The sequence below is a fragment of the Pelmatolapia mariae genome, linkage group LG3_W (genome assembly GCF_036321145.2).
Source record: "Pelmatolapia mariae isolate MD_Pm_ZW linkage group LG3_W, Pm_UMD_F_2, whole genome shotgun sequence".
Taxonomy (NCBI): Eukaryota; Metazoa; Chordata; class Actinopteri; order Cichliformes; family Cichlidae; genus Pelmatolapia; species Pelmatolapia mariae.
The window spans coordinates 9,241,327-9,264,771 of NC_086229.1; the positions used below are offsets into that span (position 1 = coordinate 9,241,327).

At 42.0% G+C, this 23,445-nt stretch overlaps 2 protein-coding genes across 2 annotated transcripts in view; one reads left to right on the plus strand and one right to left on the minus strand.

Annotated features, from left to right (window-relative positions):
- Window positions 1–23,445, plus strand: part of LOC134620409 (NACHT, LRR and PYD domains-containing protein 12-like) — a 365,684-nt gene that overhangs the window by 89,918 nt on the left and 252,321 nt on the right. The window lies entirely within an intron of this gene.
- LOC135932473 (protein asteroid homolog 1-like) overlaps window positions 1–23,445 on the minus strand; it is a 31,282-nt gene that overhangs the window by 3,516 nt on the left and 4,321 nt on the right. Inside the window, exons 5-6 of the mRNA XM_065469957.1 lie at window positions 19,723–19,875; window positions 19,189–19,461 (exon numbers count right to left, since the gene is read on the minus strand). Coding sequence (XP_065326029.1) covers window positions 19,189–19,461; window positions 19,723–19,875 — 426 coding nt within the window. The remainder of the gene's footprint in view (window positions 1–19,188; window positions 19,462–19,722; window positions 19,876–23,445) is intronic.

Below are 23,445 nucleotides of genomic sequence, written 5' to 3' on the forward strand. Positions count from 1 at the left end.
ACATGAAAGCCGTGCTAACACAGGCATTTGGAGAAAAACAACGTCCGCTTGCATTTTACTCCTGTAAATTGGACTCTGTTGCTTCAGGCCTGCCTACGTGTGTGCAAGCCTGTGCAGCTGCAGCAGAAGCAGTAAAAAAGTCGGCTGACATTGTTTTAGGGCATACTTTGATTATCAAAGTACCCCATGCAGTGACTTCAATACTACTCCAAGCCAATTTGTCCTACCTCACTCATGCAAGACAACTGTCGTATGTTGGAATCTTGTTGTCACAATCACATATCAGCATCGAGAAGTGTGGTCAATTGAACCCTGGCACACTTTTGGCCTCACCCGACGAAGGTTATCCACACTGCTGTATGACAAAATTAGATGAGGAGACAAAGCCACGAGCTGACATTTACAGCACGCCACAAGCTGGTTTTACTAACGTTTTTGTAGACGGCTCAGCGTCTAAAAATAGCCTAGGACGAAACTGTGTAGGTTACGCAGTAACTACAGCAGATAGAGTCGTAGAAGCGAAACCGCTAACATCCTCACACTCTGCACAGAGTGCAGAACTAACAGCAGTGATACGTGCATGTGAATTGCACGCAGGCCAAGACATAAATATCCACACTGACAGCCAGTATGTTTTCTCAGCAGTGCACCATTTTGCAAAAATCTGGCAGAACAGAGGAATGATTACATCTACTGGTAACCCAGTGAAACATGGAAATCTTCTGAAAGCACTGTTGGAAGTGATAACATTGCCAAAACAGTTAGCATTATGCAAATGTGCTGCACATCAGAAAGATACATCAGAAATAACTCAAGGCAATAACTTTGCAGATCAAGCAGCAAAGTTAGCTGCACAACAAACTGTAGACACGTTAATGTCTGCATCCTCTATGCAAATACCACTTGATGTACTTAGAGATGAACAAAAAGCCGCACCAACTACAGAACAAAAGAAATGGTTAAAGTGTGGAGCTCAACTGGAAAATGATTTGATGACTTGTGAAGGTAAACCAATACTCCCAAAGTCCCTACACAGAACAGCAGCATTGGTGACACATGGGGTGACACATGTTTCGACGGGGGGAATGGTCCAAGTCCTAAACACACATTTCTATACTCTGAATTTTGAAACTTCAGCAAAGGAATTTGTGAGGACATGCATGATCTGTCAGAAACACAATTCACAAGGCAATTTGAGGACAAAAAGAGGACATTTTCCCACACCACCTTATCCATTTCATACCATTCACATGGATTTTATTGAATTAAGTGAAAGTCAAGGCTCAAAATACGCTCTAGTGATTATAGACGTATTCTCAAAATGGCCAGAGATTTATCCAGTGAAGAAAGCAGATGCAATCTCAGTTGCAAAATGTCTATGCAATCATTTTATTCCCACCTATGGAATTCCTGCTCTGATAAGATCAGATAATGGAACACATTTTGTCAATGATGTGATTAGTAAAGTCTCTGAAGCACTAGGATTCAGCATAAAAAACCATTGTGCTTATCATCCAAAAAGTGCAGGGTTAGTAGAGAGAACTAACGGCACAATAAAACAGAGACTCAGAAAATGCATGGCAGAAACAGGAAGACCATGGCCTGAATGCATAGGCCTAGTAAAGATGTGGATGAGATTAACACAAGGCTCTCAAAAACTGACACCATTTGAGGTTGTTCATGGGAGACCTTTTCCGCTACCGGTGACAAGTGAACCTTTAGACAAATCTGTCAGAGAAACAACTCTGGCAGAATGGATGGCAAAATTACTAGAAAATAAGGATATTGTTTTGAACAGTAAACTGCCGTATGAATCTTCTCCAGTCTCTTGCAGGTTGAAACCAGGCGATTGGATCCTATTACGGGTGCTCCAGAGGAAAAATTGGAGTATGCCCCGATGGGAGGGTCCACACCAAGTGTTATTGACAACACCCACAGCCTGTAAAATTGCAGAGAGACCCTCCTGGATACATCAGAGCCATTGCAAAAAGGTTGAGGTCCCGGGAAGTCCCGACACCAAGGAGGAAGCGCCTACGCTTGGTTGTTTCGGGGGTGAGAGTGGTAAGTGCGTTCTTGGGCCCCCGTAGGGTAAGCACGCACTCCAATCTCTATCCGATCAACTTTAGGCAGCCAGGTGTAGGTGTGAAGGGGAGCCCTCCTGTTTACCTTGACTATAAAAGCTCACCCTTACAGGATCCCAGCTGATGCCAACAGCAGCCGAGCCACGAGGCAGAAAGAGAAGATGGACGTATGATAACTTACACCTAATGGACATGACACAAAATGACGTCCATTCTTGGATGTAAAGTGCCTGATACAGAACCACAGAGAAAGACTGTTACATATACTCACACATGCCGAGCATTAATGCTGAGTTTTTTTTTCATTTTTATTATTTTTCATTTATTTGAGTTATTCCTTGTTTAAAAGCTGTAATGTCACAGATGATAAGTTTATCATTCACAGCATATGCAGATGTACTGAAATCAATGAAGATCATGAAGATGAAGTGTAACTTATGATGTAGTAACTGAAAATGTGAAAAACAAGTAGTTACTCACTGATAAATTGTACATTTCATTTCTCTGATAAACAGGACGGAATGTTAAGAGAATATTGTATATATGTGATCAGCTGCATGAAATGTATCCTTTTATTATTTGTTATTAAGCATATTTCTACATGACCTTTTGCCTAGTAACTTGTGTGCTGAACTCCTGCAGATACTAACCGCATCCTGTTGTTCTGCTCTTTTACGAGAACATACAGATGTAGAAAAGGGAAAGTCCCGCTACAGGAGTGATGTTATCTATGTACAACACACACACACACACACACACACACACACACAATACAGACAATCTTGTATAAATAAAGGTCGCAGACAGTCGTGGGGCGCAGTTCGTGCGTTCCATGACTGCCCCTCGCGAGTGAAAAACTTCTGCAGTGTTTGTGTGTTTTCTGACTCAGACGTCTCAGCTGAAGAACGGCAGGGTGATTTAAAGAAATCCTCTGTCAGCAGGGAGCCACCAGCCACCCGCACAGTGCAGAGATGGTCGGAGGAGAGCGAGGAGGCTCTTAAGGATTCTTTTGAGTCGACTGTGTGGGAGGTGATCTGTGACGACCACGGAGAGGACATCGACAGCCTTACTACATGCATTACGGACTATATTAATTTCTGTGTGGATAACACCGTACCTACCAGGACTGTACGGTGTTTCTCCAACAACAAACCTTGGATTACCCCAGAAATTAAAGCTGTCCTCAAGCAGAAGAGGAGGGCCTTCAAATCCAAAGACAAAGAGGAGTTGAAAAGGGTGCAGAGAGAGCTGAGGGGACTGATAAGGAATGGGAAGGACAGCTACAGGCAGAAGATGGAGAACCAGCTTCAGCAAAACAACGTTGGTGAAGTCTGGAGAGTCCTCAGAACCATCTCAGGCCACAAACATCAAAACTCTCTGCCTGGGAGGGATGTGAGGTGGGCAAATGAACTGAATCATTTCTTCAACAGATTTGATTCAGCCATGAGGCAGTCTCCAACATCGGCTGCAGACTCACCCTCCCCCACTGCTGCTGTTCCACCTCTGACACCTCAGACACTTCACACCTCCTCTATTCACCCTGCTCACTCCTCCCCACCACCAACAACAGCATCCAATACACAACCAACACAAGGCTCCAGCCTGTCTCTCTCAACCACCCAGGTTAGGAGGGAACTGAGGAGGATTAAAGCCAAGAAGGCAGCGGGCCCAGATGGCATCAGCTTGAGGGTCGTCAGGTCCTGCGCGGACCAACTGTGTGGTGTGATGGAGCACCTCTTCAACCTGAGCCTGAGGCTGGGAAGAGTCCTACAGCTCTGGAAAACATCCTGTGTTGTACCAGTGCCAAAGACTTCACGCCCCAAGGACCTCAACAGCTACAGGCCGGTGGCTCTGACATCCCACCTGATGAAGACCCTGGAGCGGTTGGTCCTGGCTCAGCTTCGGCGCCTTGTGAGCTCATCACTGGACCCACTTCAGTTTGCCTACCAGCCTGGCATTGGAGCGGATGATGCCGTCATTCACCTCGTGCACCGTTCCCTCGCTCACCTGGAGACCGCTGGGAGCACTGTGAGAATCATGTTCTTTGATTTCTCCAGTGCCTTCAACACTATTCTTCCCTCGGTTCTGAAGGACAAGCTGGAGAACTCTGGAGTGGACCATCACCTCACTACCTGGATTTTGGACTACCTCACCGACCGACCACAGTATGTGAGGACTCAGGGCTGTGTGTCGGACAGGGTCGTCTGCAGTACGGGGGCCCCACAGGGAACGGTTCTGGCTCCGTTCCTCTTCACCATCTACACTGCAGACTTCTCCCACAACTCCACCCAGTGCATCCTGCAGAAGTTCTCTGATGACTCTGCAATAGTCGGCCTCATCACTGATGGGGACGACAAGGAGTACAGAGGACTGACTCAGGACTTTGTGGACTGGTGCCAGCTGAACTACCTCCAGATCAATGCCAGTAAAACCAAGGAGCTGGTGGTAGACTTCCGCAGGCACAAACATCCTCCACTGCAACCACTGAACATCCAAGGTATGGACATTGAGGCTGTGGACAGCTACAGGTACCTTGGTGTTCATCTGAACAGCAAACTGGACTGTACTCATAACTCAGACGCCCTCTACAGGAAAAGGTAGAGCAGGCTGTACCTGCTGCAGAGACTCAGGTCGTTTGGAGTGGAGGGCCCACTCCTGAAGACCTTCTATGACTCTGTGGTGGCCTCAGCCATCTTTTATGGTGTGGTCTGCTGGGGAGGCAGCATCTCTGCTGGGGACAGGAAGAGACTGAACAGGCTGATCCGAAGGGCCAGCTCTGTTCTAGGACGCCCTCTGGACCCAGTGGAGGTGGTGAGTGACAGGAGAATGGTGGCTAAGCTGTCATCCCTGTTGGACAACATCTCCCACCCCATGCATGAGACTGTGACAGCACTGAGCAGCTCCTTCAGTGGGAGACTGCGGCACCCACGGTGTGGGACGGAGAGATTTCGCAGGTCTTTCCTCCCCACTGCTGTCAGACTCCACAACAAAGACTTTAACTGATCAATCACACACATCCACAAATGTGCAATAACACAAATGTGCAATAATCTTTCTAGCAACCTAGTTCTAGTTCTAGCAATCTAGTATTTTTCACTCTGTTGTATATAACATTTGTATTCTATTTTTATCCTATTGTATATTTTATTCTATTTTATTCTACTGTATATGGTATTCTATTTTTATTCTATTCTGTACAGTTGTGTACTGTATTTATTCTTATTTTATTTTATTCTAATTGTCCTTCATAACTTTTGCACTGTCCACTTCCTGCTGTGACAAAACAAATTTCCCACGTGTGGGACTAATAAAGGTTATCTTATCTTATCTTATCAAACACTTCCTGTTGTTGACTGGGTGGAGTCAGGAAGCCAGCGAGGCCCTGCAGGACTGAGACTGCAGACTGGGACGTGCTCTGTGATGGAGATCAACAGCATCACTGACTGTTTCTGTGAGGACACCATCATCCCAGCAGGGCTGTTTCCCAACAACAAGCCTGGACCATCAGAGACCTGAAGCTGCTGCTGAATGAAAGAAGAGGATCTTCAGGTGTGGAACAAGGACGAGCTGAGAGTGTTAATAACGTTACTAATGTTCAGCTACACTTTACTAGGTCACATCTGTGACACACGTCACTTAAATAAAGAAGGAAATATTGGCTCTGTTTTATCTGGTGGGTCCAAAAGTGACTCCCCGTATTTAAACTGCTATGAACAACTTGTTGGTCTATAATATGTGAAACATGTGTCAAATGTCTCCATCATGAAAGATATCAGGTCATCTTGAGCCACAAAAACATTCCTATCATGAGGTAGAAGCTGGAATCAGTTTGTTGCAGACGTTTATATATCCCATATTTATCCAGTTAAAGTCACGTTGAAATTCAAAAATGTCTTTTCAAGAGTCGTCTGTCCAAGAGGAGCAGAAACAAATATAACAACAGTTATTTAAGCTGTTTTAAAGGCCACAAAGGAGCAGATTGGTTATAATGCAGCTGCTTCAGAGGAATAAAGATGAAACACTGTTTTTATTTCATGTGTAACACCTTTCAATCATGTGTTGACTAAAGTCTATTGACCAGTATAAGTAAAGACATCACACACACACACATGGAAACACTGAAACCTGTTTTTGGTGCAGCAGCGGTCCCAGCTGCTCGCCTTTATCTAGACTGGGTCGGCTGCTTATCTCAATATAATCAATGTTTAAAGTTCTCAGTGTTTCTGTGTTGCTTCGTATAGGATCTCCCAGCATCATCACTCTGCTGTCCAATCATTGTGTGCTAGGTTACCCTTATAGTGCGATGTGTGTTTGCACAAAGAGAAGCATGTGTGTCAAATATAAGCACAGAACAGAAAAAGCTGCCAGTTTCTTCTATTTAGAGTCAAGTTAGTGTTTTGTGTCTTTGTTTGAGGCCTAATGTCAAGCAGAGGTGTGTGTAACTGGACTGCTCTGTTATATGTGTGAAATGTGTGCTTCAGCATCATCTTCGTCACTGCTGATTCCTTTGTGTCATCATGTGTTGAGAAGAGAGAACAGTTATAACGGAGGAGCAAAAGGAAGCCCTGAAATCTGCATCCAACAAGGAAGTGTTGGCTCACCAGTGATCCCAGCAGAGCCACTGGTTTGGCTCCAGTTGTTCTAGATTCAATGATGTTGTTGCTACAGATACATGTTAGCATCTTTATTGTAGTAAAGTCTTGTAATGTGAAGCTAGAAACAAGGCAGGAAACAGCTCCATGATCTGATCTTAATGATGTTGTTTTTATTTCTGTCTTTCAGAACTGGATTGAAACTATCAAAGGTCTAAAAACAGCCTCAACCCTCCCAAAGACAAACTTTACACACGTCATCTTTCAGCTACAATCTTTGTTGCAGGGATCTTCTGCCAAACAAGACTGAGAGAAGATTTCTTACAGCTGTCATGTTGATGCTGTTTCAATCTTTGGGCAAACACACTCATATATTAGGGCTGATATCAGGGCTGCACAAGTTCTTTGTGATCATGAATAATAGAAGTGTGCCTGTTGAAGATCATGTTTCTACATGATTATATGTCCTGTTATTGTTCTGTATTATATTCAGCTTTCAGCATCCTTTCCCAGCCCCTGTTACACCATCCATACAAAGCCAATCTGACTGTGAGCCAATGTGTTTGATAGTTTGTGTTGGATCAATAGATTTGACAGACTTGGTTCTCATCCAGAGGGAAACAGTCCAAATTCAGATCTAATGAAATGATGGAGGCTGTTTCCTACCACGGTGCTAATGTGTGACTAACAAGGCTCATGGTCTCCAGCAGACAAGCGCCTGGAATGAGGTGAGCTGAGTGTTGCTTTGGTGGGTCTGTGCCCACGTCATGCATCAGGATTCATATTGGCAATAGTTCATATCTCTGTTCTTTAGCCTTCATCACAAAGCTGTGAAGGAAAAACAAACATCTAACAGGATTTGATGGATGCAAAGTCCACTGAGCTCTTTGTCATTTACAAACTTGTCCAACCAACAAGAGCACAGATGAAAAACACAGTGACAGTTAAAGGATTTTGCCATATATGAGCATAGATTACTTTCATATAGATTTGCAGTGCAGGCTTTTGGTGAGCCGCTGGCTTCTGTCTAATAATCATCTCAGCATTTTACAATAGAATAGCTCTTTATTAGCTCTTCATTTATTGTTATTGGACATGAAACAAGGAAGCTGTGTTTCTCATTGGATGTTAGTTTCATGTTCATCAGGATCATTTTCTAAAGAGCTGATATTTAGACCATTTACTGCACTGGCTGCACATTCTGTCTACATTTCTCTGTATGTGCTGTGTTTGTCTTTCATATTTCTCCATATTGACACAAACAGTGAACAGCAGTAGATCTACTCTTCATCTGTTTTAGGCCCAGTGAAAGATCTGAAGCAGAAATGGTGTCATTAGGAGAAGAAGAACGGCGAGGAGGCAGCAGCTCTTAAAGATGAAACACAGCAACTTAGCCCTGAGCTCAGAGAGCTTCACATGAAAAAGCTCCTCAAGCAGATCATGTCAGAGGTTTGTCATCAACAGGAGGAACTGTTCATATCATAGAATGAAGGATGCTTGTCAGCTGGATGAAGAAGGTTATTTAATGGCAAACGTTCACATTGAAGTCAAATTGTTGTGGTGTTGAACAGATTCATGGACTGATTGTCTCCAGAATGTTAGAAGAGCTTCAATGAATCATTAGAAACAACTTACAGCTGCACAGTTGTGTCAAACACATCTTTGTGGCATTTTTGTGTTTCTACATGTGACACACGTCTAAAACATGCACACAATTTGAACACAAACAGGGATCATTTGTTCCCACAGCCAGATGCTGAGAGCCATTTCCTTGTAGTCCTGTGTCTATATATATGTAGCATTAGATGTTATTGGAATGATTGTCAGCTTTGATAGTTTCATGTATGTTTAGCTGGACGGCTGTTTGATCCTCCACATGTTTAAAGGTGTCCAGTCCTGAGACACTGGGGGTGGAAACAGCTGTGATGTCATTGGACTGTCACAAAGACAGAAGTGCATGAAGTGAGCAGCCAAGGAGCCGCTGATGTTTTGGATTCAACAGCATTTGAAAGGTTGACACAGACACATTTGCACATAGAAAGCTGAATTTGTCATATGCCACAGTGAACTCACTGTTCAGTGTTTTTCAGGAAGCTTCTTAACTGCCTCTGCTGCCAAACAAGCAGCTGATGTCCTTGAGAAGAAGCTGAAGAAGTCTTCAACAACAAATACAGGAAGTGGACTTTCAAATACTAGATTCACTTTAGACTCACACAAGAAATGACTCAACTAGCTGTGTTTGATTGACTCCTTTGACTCTATGAAAGCTCAGTGTGTGTCTGTACACAGACTGTTGTGTTGGACTATTATTCAGTTGTTTTCAAATGTCTGCATCTCAGTGTAGATGAGGCTGGGGGTCATGGGAGGCCACCATAGCAGTCTCTTCAACATCATGACATCATCATAAATGCTGCTGGACTGTCTGATGGGCTGACGGTGAAAAAGCCGTCGGGAAGGAAACAGAAGACATTTCAGAGGCTGCAGCAGATTTCTTTGATTTGGGGCCTTTTTCAGCTTTATTGGACAGAGCAGTGAAGATAAGTGACAGCAAAGCAGAGGGAGAGAGAAAGGGGGCGTGGTCAGAATCAAAGCCAGGCCAGCTGCTCTCCACCTCGTGGCACATGGTCACCTGCTCATCCTAGTGAGCTCCACCAGCAGCCCTTTCACACAGTTTACACTGTCAAACACTGTGTGTGGACCTCAGCTAACAATAGGCTCCATTTAAGTCTGGACTACATGCTTTTATATTGAGGCAGATTTTTACCTGTTTTTATTCCATCAGCAGCTCAACATCATGAGCAGCTTTGACATAAAGACATCAAACTCAAGCTGACTTTAAACTGGATCTACTTTTAATACAGGGGCTCAAAAACAACAACATCTTTATTATATATCAGGACAGAAAGTCATCTCAAATGGAAAACAGCTTTATTTGGAATAATCAGCACTATCAACTGGTTTGGGATCTCCACCAGTTTCATGTCTTTCCAGCTTCTCCAACAAAGTTCCTGTAAAATCAGCATCTTTATTGGTTTGATAGTGATTGATTATTCAGTCCCAATCTGCTGTCATCTAAAGAACAAAATGATGTTTCTATGAGTCAAAAAGCTCCAGATGTTGTTCACAAAGAAAACAAAGATTAGGAAGTTAAACACAAAGTGTTTGGAGCCAAAATGTTCCCAAGCTGCTCTTTTTGAAATGGCAGAGGTACAGTGGTGTCTAACAGCACACTGTGGAAGGCAAACATGTTCTTGTTGGATGAAACTTCATGAATCCTTTGTAGATTTGAGCTTTTGGAGCCTTTCTTTTCTCTTCAGGTGTACAGAGGCTGAGGAGGCAGGTGAAGCAGGTGGAGCTGTTGTAATGCTGGCAGAGGGTGTGTCTTAGTAACTCTGTGAGGTAGAACTGGATCCAACATTGTGGATGTGTTGATGTTGGAGCCATTAAGATTCTCTGCACACTGTAGGATTTCCCTGTGATTCACTGCGGGGGCATTTTGGAGTCTGTCAATGAAACTCTTCATATTTGTGTTTGACACCAGTTTATAGAAACAGACAAATGTGTCATGCTTTTGTTCGGCCTCCACAAATATACACATTTGTTCATTGGTTGGACTTTTTGGAAGGAGACACATTGAAAACCATGTTAATAAGATCTTGTTGTTTCCTGTGGATCCGACACAGAGAGTGGACTTCAGACAGAAAGCGTGGAAGAGATTTTAGAGGCCGTGTGTGGCAACAGGAAGTTTCTGTATGTTTGCTGATCTTACATGTGGAAAACAACACGTGATGTTTGTGAAGTTCTACAATGATCATTGTTCTGACAGCATTTTGAGTGGGAACAGTTCAAACTGGGAGTAGTGGGAGTTATTTACTGATTGAAACAAGCTGAATGTTTCTGTGCACGATGAAGATCAGCAGCTCAGCTGATCAATGAATTGACATCTATCAGTCATTTCATGAGATGAAGTCATCAGCAGACATTTGTTCTAACTGTGTGATAAATGTCAGAACGTCAGGGCTCTGCTTTAGTCACTACTTGATGATCATTGGCTCATTGTTGAATCACGTGGCCCAGTCTGACCTCTGACCCTTTGCTGCAGGTCTTCTGTGTTATCTCCACTTTCATGTCTGATCTTCTGCTGTATCGTCCAAAATAAACATCTGAATCATTTCCAACACTTCAGCAGATCTTTAGTTTGGGCAGCACAGTACAAAATAACACATATTGTACTATACTGCCCACTTCCTGATCTTATTGGATCTGTGTGTGAGGTTGGTGAAGGAAACACATGTTTACTGAGTGAATCGCTGCCATTAGGAACTAGTTTTTATATCACAGCCTAGAAATCACACAGGACCATTTCTGCAAGTGAAAAGTCCTAATTGGAGGAAAATAATTGTGTAGTTTGTGCGACTGAAGAATTGTCCCAACTACATGTGCTGCTGACCTTTGACCTTTTCTTTAGGTGCACAGAGGAGTCTGTGGAAACATCCTGAGGCAGTGCTACAGATGTCTTCAAATAAAGTGGTGTATTATCCATGTTTTCTATGGATCACATCAATATCCTGATCTAACAAGCCCCCTTTTTGTGGATTTTAGAGCCTCTGACTTTTGCTGCGTCTGCGTCTCATTTCAAGCACAAGAGCAAGAAGTGGATGAAGAAATGGGGCGAGTGGGGTCAGTGTGGTGCATGTCAGCTGTGCTCATGCTTTCACAAAGAACATGTGTATTCATTGGCAGCATTAAGGTGCACTTTAGTCTTCATAATAATAAAGTATTCTTACTTTATTATTGTGAATCCTCACAGTCATGTTGCAGCTCTGCTTTGCTTTAAGAAAATGTTCTACCAGGATGTTACTTTCCTAAACGTGTTCTCCAAATGTTCCCAAAGACTTTGTTCTAAGTAGTTCTACATGATGAAACTGTAGCAGCAACCTTCGGTCCTTCTTTGCCGCTTCTGCAGGACGTAAAGTTTCTGACTCGTGCTCTTGTTAAATCGCTTGTATGCCTTTCGGTAGCAAAAACGAGGCGAAGGAAAAAGGAGCAAAACATTTATTCTCCATAAAAACCGAAAAATACAAACAAATGCCTCTGGTGGGAGCTCCGTTTACATTCCCTTTGTGTTACAACGAAAACAACATTAAACGGTGGCGGTCAGAAAACTGTTGCTCCACGTCCTGCTTGCTAGCCTAACCTCTCTTCCCCCCCCACATGCGGGCAAAAAATACACACCCCCTTTACGACATCTATCAACACTTTACAACAACACAAAAGATTAACAAAGCAGGATTAATTTATGGAGCACAGCATATTACATTATAACATAAAATATCCATCCATCCATCCATCCATTCGCTTCCGCTTATCCTTTCCAGGGTCGCGGGGGGCGCTGGAGCCTATCCCAGCTGTCATAGGGCGAGAGGCGGGGTACACCCTGGACGGGTCGCCAGTCTGTCGCAGGGCCAACACACAGGGACAGACAACCATTCACGCTCACATTCACTCACACATTCACACCTAGTGACAATTTGGATTATCCAATTAACCTAACCCCTCAAACTGCATGTCTTTGGACGGTGGGAGGAAGCCGGAGTACCCGGAGGGAACCCACGCAAACACGGGGAGAACATGCAAACTCCACACAGAAAGACCCCGGCCTGATGGTGGAATTGAACTCAGGACCTTGCTGTGCGGCAACAGTGCTAACCACCGTGCCACCGTGCATAAAATAATGAAGATTATAACTAGAAACTCAAAGATCATAACAAATACTTAAATATGGCCTGACGTAATTGAGTAAAATATTGGCCTGAACTGTCTAAGCTCCAACATCCTGGCCCCTAATTGTTCTTGTGAGCCACAAAACAATTACTCTTATACGTATATATATTGTTTAGAACAACAAATCAAACTTCCAGATAATGAACAGACAAATATACAAAGTTACCATGCAGTAATATATATATATATATATATATATAATAACAATAATCCTGGGTTAACGTACAAGGACTATGACAAGATAAGGCTTAAAACTTTCTTTTTTTGTAAAGCATATAGTTAAGGCTGCATCAGGTGACCCTGAATGCTCCCTTAGTTACCTTGATTCCCATGATGCATGTTTTTCACTCACTACACACACTAATTAACATTAAATCATTAATCATTATTAACCTCTGGCTGTTTTTTACAGTTTTCCTTTTGTTGTGTCTTTCTCCCATCATCTCCAACCGACTGCAGCATATGTGTGCCCCTACTGGAGTTTTTCCTTCCCACTGTCATGAGTTTCTTACTCATAAGCAGTTATCTGATTGTTGGGGTTTTCTCTGTGTGATTGTATTATTATTATTATATCTTGAGGAAACTGTTATTGTAATTTGACACTATATAAATTGAACTGAATTATTGGTAAAAACATAGTCACTACAAATTTGCCAACCATAAAACTCTGCCCTCTGTTGTTTTCCACTTACTTTTGTTTTTATTGTTCATTTGCCTGTTACTTTCACTTACACTTTAGCTTTGAAAAACTGGACAAAATGGGATTATTTGAACCTGTAGAAAGTATAAAGGGAGTTTAGGCTACAGTAATGCTTCTACTGATGTACAGGGTTGCTATTGTAACATGTCTTTCACAAACCAACACCCTAGTATTGATCAAGCACAAATAGTTCAATGGTACAAACATGACTTGCTAAAGGATGCTTAAGGAGAAAATTCAGCTTTCAAAATAAAATGAAATGTGTTTTAACAGGCAAATTATCTAAAAATGCCCTAAAAATGACTAGAATGCTTTTCTTATAACAAGAATACATATTTCCTTTATCATGAAATTAAAATTTTTAAATATGGTATCTAGAAAACACAACTGGAAAAGCAAAGATAAAACAATCACTCCACATGTACTCACAGCAGAAACTAGTTAATCCTCTGACCCTGTTCTCACTTCTGCCTCTGAAGTCTATGAAAGGAACACTGCACACCTCTTCCTCTTATAGGAAGCGCAATGGGGAGACCAGCTGATTTCTCAGAAATGGTGTGAGATGTGTTCTGCCACTGTATAGAGGAATGACAATTTACTTTTTTTTTTAACCTGATCCCAAAAGTTAGACTATAAAAACGCAAACTAGTGGAGGAATTAAGGATTCTTTATTTGGCAACACTCAGGTTTATCTTCCTGTTGAAGGATTGTATGCTAAAAAGCACTGGCATTTTTTTATGGTAAACATGATAATGACCAGGTGAAAAAAATTTCATTTGTACAGAGAGCTCTTAGCATTAGCTTAACGTTAGCTTAGCGTTAGCATGCTGTCTGGCTAGCTTAGCGTTAGAACTCTGCAGGTGTCTCCTGTGTAAATATTCATCACAGTGACATCACAGTGGTAAAGGGTTGTAACGTCATCACGTACGCTGCATCCTCCGTGCTCTGAGTGAACTCACAAAGTACAAACTATAAGAACACAAACACGAACGTAGCTCAGAGTGGCGGACACACTCGGCCTGTTGGTCCAGCTGTGAGTCCGTTACCGTGAACTATGGAGCGGCAGATTTGTGCTGAACTAAGCTGCACACAGCTGATGTTAGCCAGGAAAACATTACACACTGACTTTAATGGAGAGACCGGAAATACAAACACACACAGTTTGTTGTGTTTGTGAAGAAATCAAACATGAGCTGAAGAAACAGTAAAGTTCCTAAAGACAAACTGTTAAAGGAGGAAACAAAGCAAACTTACAGTTTCTTTACACAGAGACACCAACAACAAGCTCCACTCCACACCTGGGCCCTGTTTCAGAAAGCCGGTTTAGTGCAAACTCTGAGTAAGTATACCCTGAGTTAACGAAAACTCTGGGTTTTCGGTTTCACAAAGCGAGTTTAGATTAATTCTGAGTGAGTTACTATGACGACACACTCCGTGAAGCTAACCTGCCCCCTAGCAGGTTTACTTCAACTAACCCTGACTTTCTCCGCCTCTTTGTCGGAAACCTGACTGTAGGAAGTGTCAGACATGGCATGCCCCTTCCTTGAAGAACCAGTAGATGTTGAAGCCCAAATTCTCCACAGAGCTCTCCGCCGGGAGAGAGTGATTAGAGCGCGTTTGGACATTTTATCATTTCATGATGATTTTCTGTGTGAACGTTACCGTTTTTCAGCACAATCTATAATTTATTTGAATAACATCCTCAGGCCTTATATTGCTCATGTGACACACCGCGGACATTCTCTCAGTTCTGTACATATTATTTGTATTGCACTTCGTTTTTTTGCAAACGGGAGCTTTCTGTGTAATACTGGTGACGCTGAGCACGTTTCCAAGGCTACCGTCTGTCGGGCAGTCAGGAATGTGACAGTTGCACTGAAACATCTCCTGTACTCGTTTGTGGTGTTCCCCGGTCACAGACCCACAAGATTTATCAAAGAGGGATTCCACAAAATTGCAGGTATCAGGATGAACAGAACCTAATTCATGATGTGGTGATACTTGAACTACTACTTAGATTTTACATTTATTTTCAGGGTTCCCAGGCGTGATTGGCTGTATAGATGGCACTCACATTCCAATCATTGCTCCTTCAGTAAATGAAGGAGACTATGTGAACAGGAAGTCTTTCCACAGCATTAATGTACAGGTACATAGTTCCCTGTAGCATTTCAAACTAACAAATTATTTCATTATAGTAATGGAGTATAGTAATTTACCTCTTATGTAGGCACTTGTGTCTTGCGGGGTTATTGACTCAGAGGATGTCCCCGCAGAGATGCCTTCAGCCACAGGGCGCCCACTGTTTTGGCTGAGGGCCAACTGCTCCGCCTCTGTGAGTGGTGGTGGTGGAGGACCCCCACCTGTTTTTCGGGCCTCCGCTTTTTTTCTGTTGGCTATAACGGGTCACATTTGAGCATACCGAGTAAGCAAATATGTATTTGTAATGTGCTCAGATAATTTCAATAAGTGCTTACAGAAAGAAAATAAATGTAGCCTCTAACTGCAATTGATTTACATAGGACAAACAGACCAAGCACTATGGCTCATAATACAATTACACCTTACCTGTTTGGACTATATTTTTATATTTAATTTTTACTTGCTGCCAGGAACGTTTGGGGCCTGTTGGGTTGCACCTGCGCTCACATCACATCACAAAATAAAATGTATAAAATAAAAAATAAAATGAAATGTAATAAAATAACGTGTTAAATGGGTGGAAATCCCTAGATCAATGTTTAAATTAACACTCACGCATTGACTCTGTCGGTTATGTTTTGCCATGCATGCTCCCTTTCTTTTGCAGCTGAGGCTGTGTTACTTTTTTTCCGCAAAATTTGCTTGTTATTGGCATATGCTGCCATCAGAATTTCGGCCTCAAGCGCTGTAAAATACATTGACCGCGCCTTCTTTCCCTCCATCTCCATGGTGACTCGCTTAATCTGTGCTCCACTAATCAGGGCTTTATGCGCGCGCTTAACTTGGGGTTAAAGCAACTCCGGGTTGATTGAACTAATTGTTATCAGCCTTTCTGAAACCGAATATTCCGAGTTGGACAGTTCGGGGTTACTCAACCCTGAGTATCATTTTTAACTCTGAGTTTTCTAAACCGGCTTTCTGAAACAGGGCCCTGGACACAGACACAGAGGTGAGATGCTTCCTGGAAGGAAGCAGGACTCCACCTGAAGCAGGACAGGTGGGAGGGGCAGTGAAGTTCATTTGACTCAACACTGGAAAATATCTCCCTTTTCCTTCCTGTTTCATTTACATAGGATTTGCCTTTGATTTCACTGTGTGTTTGTCTGTGTTCAGATGTAAGAAAGGTCAACCAGTTAATTAGTTTATTAATTCATAAACGTCCTCCGATGACAGCAATTTTATCAAAAGATAAAAAAGAAATTTTTTTAATCTAGACAAAAGGGCGATCGTGGCTCAAGAGTTGGGAGTTCGCCTTGCAAATATACACAGTGATGAAGGACATGAAGCTGCAGTTAGATAAAAAGTAAATAACAAGCACAAAGACAGTAAAACGATCAGGATCCATTAAAAAATAGGCTAATTTGATTTGTAAAATCAAACAGACCGAGACTGTCCGAGTCAGGGCTCGAACCGGCAACCTTTCAAACTGGTCAGACTGGTCAGAGTAAAGATCACTGTTGAAATGAAACCTTGTTGTAGCTGCCAGTTCGAACACACTGATCCCAGCTCAGCTCTCACACTTACATGTTTGCTTTCTTTGGAATATGAACAATGCAAACATTCAAAGCCAGGGAGTTTCTCTGTTTACAGTCTAGATCCTGTTCAACTTTCTATGTTCACCATGTCCACAAAGTCATTTATTTATCTGGGGTATTTTTTCCACTTACCAAAACACAATAAACTGTCACACAAAACTGAGTTTCAACCTGTAGAAAACATGGATGACGCGACAGCTCCCCAAAAATGAAGCCAAAAACGTCTCTATCACCCCCTGGTGTCTGGCTGCAGTATAGGTCATAAACCCCACCTCCACCATGTTAGTGGATGGGACTGGCGTCACACTAAAATTAATTAATCTCCTCAGATAAATTTTTTCCAAAGATTCTTTCTTTTGTTTTCAGTATTTCTTACCATGCTGATTTATGTCCAAGGAGCCTTCTTTCCCATAATTTTGATTCTAATTCCTTCCGCGGTGATGTTTAATTGGGGTGTAACATCATAACAGCTTTGACTGGCAGCTGCAGTAACGGAGAAACTTGCGTATTCTAGCGTTTATGCTACAAAACCACGACCGACTGTTTTAACCTGACAGCCTGAGGTGTTCGTTAGTAAACTGGACTACCCGACAGAAGGACCCGAGGCCCCGCTGCACGTTTTAGGTAAGTTAAACGTGTTTGTAAGCTAATCCGTAACTATCACCCTTTGTCACGGCGGGGTGCGCCGATAAGTTTAGTTTACAGGACCCAGAAGCAGACACTGGATGTTGGCACATGAAAAAGATTGAAGCTATGAAAACTGAGAAAACTGTGAACACTCAGAAAAAAAGGGACTAAGACAGTCAGTGAAAATACTATGACAAACTATGAACACTGAGTAAACTATGACATAACATTATAGGGATACCAACAGACAACCTGACAATGAAACATAGAAAACAGAGGACTTAAATACACACAAGAGGTGATCAGGGGAAGTCGAGACACATGAGGAAACAGCTGACAAGGATGAACATAACGATGCACAGGAAATGTAAACTCAAACATAATGACATGAAAACTGGACTTTCAAAATAAACAGAAAAACATGACAAGACACAGGCATGACAGCATCAACCAGAAACATGACACATAGGACACAATAAACAACAATGGGAACATTAACACATGGGAACACCGCTGACACACATGAACCTAATGACAAGGCAGGGGAAGGGAACCTAAATACAATGAACAAAGAACATACTGGAGTCTTACAACATAACACAGGAAACATGATGAGGCAGACAATATATATATATATATATATATATATATATATATATATATATATATATATATATATATATATTTAATATATGTATATATATATATATATTATATATTTAATAAATATAAATTACAATATGTGCCGATCGTGGCGATCGTGGCTCAAGAGTTGGGAGTTCGCCTTGTAATCGGAAGGTTGCCGGTTCAAGCCCCGACTCGGACAGTCTCGGTCGTTGTGTCCTTGGGCAAGACACTTCACCCGTTGCCTACTGGTGGTGGTCAGAGGGCCTGGTGGCGCCAGTGTCCGGCAGCCTCGCCTCTGTCAGTGCGCCCCAGGGTGGCTGTGGCTACAACGTAGCTTGCCATCACCAGTGTGTGAATGTGTGCGTGAATGGGTGAATGACTGGATATGTAAAGCACTTCGGGGTCCTTAGGGACTAGTGAAGGCGCTATATAAATACAGGCCATTTACCATTTACCATAATTGTGTTGTGGTTTGCAGTGTTTTGTGTTGTTTCACTTTAAATTTGTTTAAAAGGAAAAAGATGAAAATTTAAATAGTTAAATGTTGAAATGTGAATAGATGTTTTTTGTATTATATGATTTATTCATTAAATTTTATTTGGAGTCAATAAATAAAAGTATATTTATGGTGGCCCCTAGAGACAAAGCACGTACAAACTCTAAAACACGTAAAAACTCAGAAGCACATACAAACTCCAAAACACATACAAAACACAACAGAAGTGCTCCAGGATGCTAGGCGCAGTGTTGAGCTTTTGTTACCTAGAGGCTACACAAGCCAGCAAGTACCAACGACCAGATTTGGTGTGTGGTAGTAACAGGTAAATGAACATTTAACGAAATGTTTCATCACTCATTCAAGTGACTTCTTTAGTCTCAGCTGACTGCAGGTTTCTCCAATCTTATAAACAGTACATTTGCATAATGACTGAAACCAGTCCACTGAAGGAACAATGGGCTGGGAGGTCAGTTCCTTAATCTTAATTATGCAAATTCTCATGACCATTGATCACAGCGTTGTAAGATGGCGAAAGATGTACCCTTAGGCCCCCTCCTTGATTCAGAGATGGTCTTTCCTTTTTCATGTAAATGGCCTTCTTGACTCCGCCATCAAACCAGCATTCCTCCCTGTCCAGGATTTGTACATCCTCATCATTGAAAGAGTGTCCTGCAGAGGCCTGGCCTGACGAGGTAGCTCTTCTGTGTTGTGCCATCCTCTTTGCCAGAGGTTGTTTGGTTTCCCCGATGTATAAATCCTGGCAATCCTTCTTGATGTGATGTTCTTCTGCCTCCCTGGCCGGGTTAGGAAGGTACTGTCATGCGCCGAGGCGCACGTGCACAAAGGACCCAAAAGCGGACTCAAGTGCTAGCAGGATAATAGACTTTATTATAAATAACAAAAGGCGACCCGGGAAAACCAAAGGAGAAAACGAGGAACAAAAAACCCGGGGAAACAAATGACGCGGGGAGCCGGAATCGGGACCGTGGGAGGCTGCAACAGAAAGGGGAGAAAATTACTAGTGAGCCAGGAAGCAGGCAAGCGAAACAAGGCAGGATAGGAGTAGAGGGCTTACAATCAGGATGGGACCGTGGGGCCCAGGAGGGAAGTGTGAAAGTCCGTGAGGCTGGGGGTCCATGAAGTTAGGGTCGAGGCAAGACGACGCACGGGGTGAAGTGATCGAGCAGGAGTACTGGCAGGAGGCAGACACTGGACGCCAGATTGAAATCTTAAACACAAAAGGCAGATTTAACACACTTAAATCTCCCTGAGCCTGGTTCTGCCGGAGGTGTTTCCTGTTAAAAGGGAGTTTTTCCTTCCCACTGTCGCCAAAGTGCTTGCTCATAGGGGGTCATATGATTGTTGGGTTTTTCTCTGTACCTATGAAGCACCTTGAGGCGACTTTTGTTGTGATTTGGTGCTATATAAATAAAATTGAATTGAATTGAATTGGTTTCAGTCATTATGCAAATGTACTCTTGATAAGATTTGGGGAAATCTGCAGTCAGCTGAGACTGAAGAGGTCACTTGGATGAGTGACGAAACGTTTCTCCCTTTCATGAGGACTCATGTGATCCCTACATGTGGATCCAAGTGCAGATTCAACTCTGCATTACATTTGACTTCAGCTGTTACACACTTTCATTTTCTAGCTGTGTCACTTCCTGCTTTTTGGATCAGATAGTTTATCCATGTCCACAAATGTTTGGCTGCATATTTGTATCATCTATATTTTCAAATAAAATTGCAACCATTAGGTGAGTGTGTCTTTGAATTGGGGTTTATTATAATACAGGAAATAAAAAAAACAACAACAACAAAATACTGCAGTGGAGAAAAAGTTCAGGTCAAACACCAAACAGTTTTCTGAGGGAAAGACATCACCCTGAACCCTTTTATACCTCCCAAACAAAGAACATTCCACAGCAGATCAATTATTAGCAGATCCTTAACTCTTCAATCTAGGAACAGTTCCAACCAACCGTCATCTCCTCTGCAACAGGATGTCCAGAGCCCTCAAGAGCGAAGTGCTTGTGAAGGTGCAATAAAACTTGGGCCCCACTTGTGATCCATATGCATACAACTGATGTCAAGAGTGAGCTTTTATACTAAGCACAGAGAGTGTTACTACTATTACTAAAGTGATGTGATTAATACATAACCCAGGGGCGATTCTAGCCCATTTTTGGGGGTGCTTCAGCACCCCCAAAATGAATCAAAGCACCCCCAAAGATTTCTTACTTTTTTGACAACATTTGCTGTTTGTGTGACACACAACTAAAAATATAAAAAGCATACAGTACTGTACTTGTTTGAGGCGTAACATTTTAACAACAAAAGTATAGATAACCCCCCTCCCAAAATGGTTTGTTCCAGCTCGCCTCTCCCCTACTCTGGCTCTATCGCCCTTTCTGCCAGAGCGATGGTGGCTGAGACGCAGCAGAGTGGAGGTGTAAGTGCCTGGCTTAAAACAGGACATGTTAGCTGCATTTAACCTTCAGTTACTCTTTATATAGTTAGATAGGAGTCATTACACCAGGTAACCTGCAGTGTTGAAAGCGTGTTTTCCAATGATGTTTGCTACCCTACAATCCGTCCTGCTCTGTAGTAAAATCAGCGACATTTGACCGTCCTGTTGCTCCCACTGAAATGTATACAGCCTATTTAAAATCTAAAACTTTAAATTGTCCGCAGCCTACTGTTGTTACCACTGTCCTGTTTGAAATGGATACTAACTAGCTAACTGACTGAATGCCCATTAACCTTATAACTCCTGTTTTGTGTGTGTGTACAGAGAGACAGCCAGGTTCATAATGGATATAAGGAAGTTTTTCAAAAAAGCAGCCACATTCAGGTAAAAGTGTAAGAACAAATGATCCATCAATCAAGAATAATGTTGGATCAGTGTTTCAATGTTTATATCTTTTATTAGATGTTCATGTGGTTTGATTATTTGCCTTTTGGTTTAAAGTACACTGAGAGAGGGCTTTTTGTTAGTGATCTTAATAGAAATTTTTTTCCTATTAATGTAATTTTTCATCTAATTGAATACAATCTATTTGTGTATGATTGTCAGTCCAAAGAGGGAGAGAGGGAAGAGGGGAACGTGAGAAGAAAGTACAAGGTCAGGAAGAACCAGGTAAGAAAACAGACAGGGAACAGTGACAGGCAAAACAGAAACTATGAAACTGACGAAGAGAAAAAAACCTGATTTTACTCATACAATCAGGAAGTCGTGTTCTCCCTATATTAAAGCTGCTATACAGAATCTACAAAACAAACTGGGTTGAAACATTTTTGACCGTCTTTAACAACATTCCAACATAACATTATCATTGTTTGGGGAGATTAAAATCAATGATATATTTTTATGTGGTTCAGCCACAGCTCTACTAAAACCTCAGCCAGTAATAGGTAGGCCAACTTTTGGACCTTCCAGTTGTCTGTATGACTGCCACAGTATGTACATCACATTTGCACACTATCAGAAAGTGCCAAACAGAGCCCTGGTGGAGTGAGGAGCTGTAAAGAGAAGCAGATGCTCTGTTTATATTCTAAAAATGTTTTAAGCTGGTTTCAAAGATTCTGTACTGCAGCTTTAAATGTTTTCCAAAAGCACACATACACTTACCTTATCAGTGTTTTTACAGTGCGCACCACCTGATAAAAATGTCAAGCTCTCCTAAGTACCACTATGAAAGCACTCATAAATCTTACAACACAAAATTAGTATTATTAAATTAGTAAAATTAGTATCTGCAGTAAAGATTTTTTCATACATTGTATACATTCTACCACAGGCAAAGTTGCCTCCATTTTTATAGTTTTTATTAATATTTTGTAATAACTTATTTGTAATAATTTATTCTGTTTTGGGAGTGTATTTTTATGTATCTGTATTATATTATGCATACACATTAAAAGTGAATCTCTGTCCAAAAAATGCACTCAGTTTACTTCTTACTCACTATAAGTATCATTCATTATTCTCCCCCAGTAATTAAGGTTAGGATTTTTTCTATTCCAATCCATTCTTCTTTTGCAGCATTTAAATAACCTTGATCAGATTTGATGGTTTTGTTACAGACTTTTCAAAAAAGTGTTTTGTTTTTCTTTCACAAATGTGGGATTAAATTGTGTTAAAATGTACAAAACAGTGATGTCATGTTTTGTGACGAGGACCCAGGCACAGAGAGACTTCATGAATTTAAGAATCTTATGATTTAATAAAGAAATTTGCAGACTTGCACAGAGATGGTAAAATTATGATGACTGATAACGGAGACGAAGACAATAGACGATGAGGACAGGGAGGAACAGGGGTTTAAATGCACCAAAGTGACAGTCAGAGAGAACTTGGGACAACATTTAAGGATGCAGGGACTGACAGAGACAGGTTTATCTTGCCTGGCTGGGCAGCTTTCTGGGTGCTCAGCACCCCCAAAGCTCTGATCCTAGAATCGCCCCTGACATAACCTAAAGAAAGTTCCAATACAGTGCCCTCTGCACTCTGTCTGTGTGGTGTCTCTGAGTTTAGTCAGTGTGTTCCTGTTTTAATTTGAAAGTCTGTGGCTGACGTCGGTGTTTGTCCTTCCTACCTGTCTCGTCATGTTTATTGGGTTCAGCCGTGTTTTCCTCCTGTGTGCTGTTTCCTCATTTTGTGTATATTCAGTGTGCTCTCTTGTGTTCGGCGTCAGTCTGTCTGCGTTCCTCTGGTTATCATCTCAGGTTTTTTCTTCTGCATGTTATGGTGTAAGGTTTCTTTACTTGTTTTCCCAGTTCAGGTTATTTCTTAGTT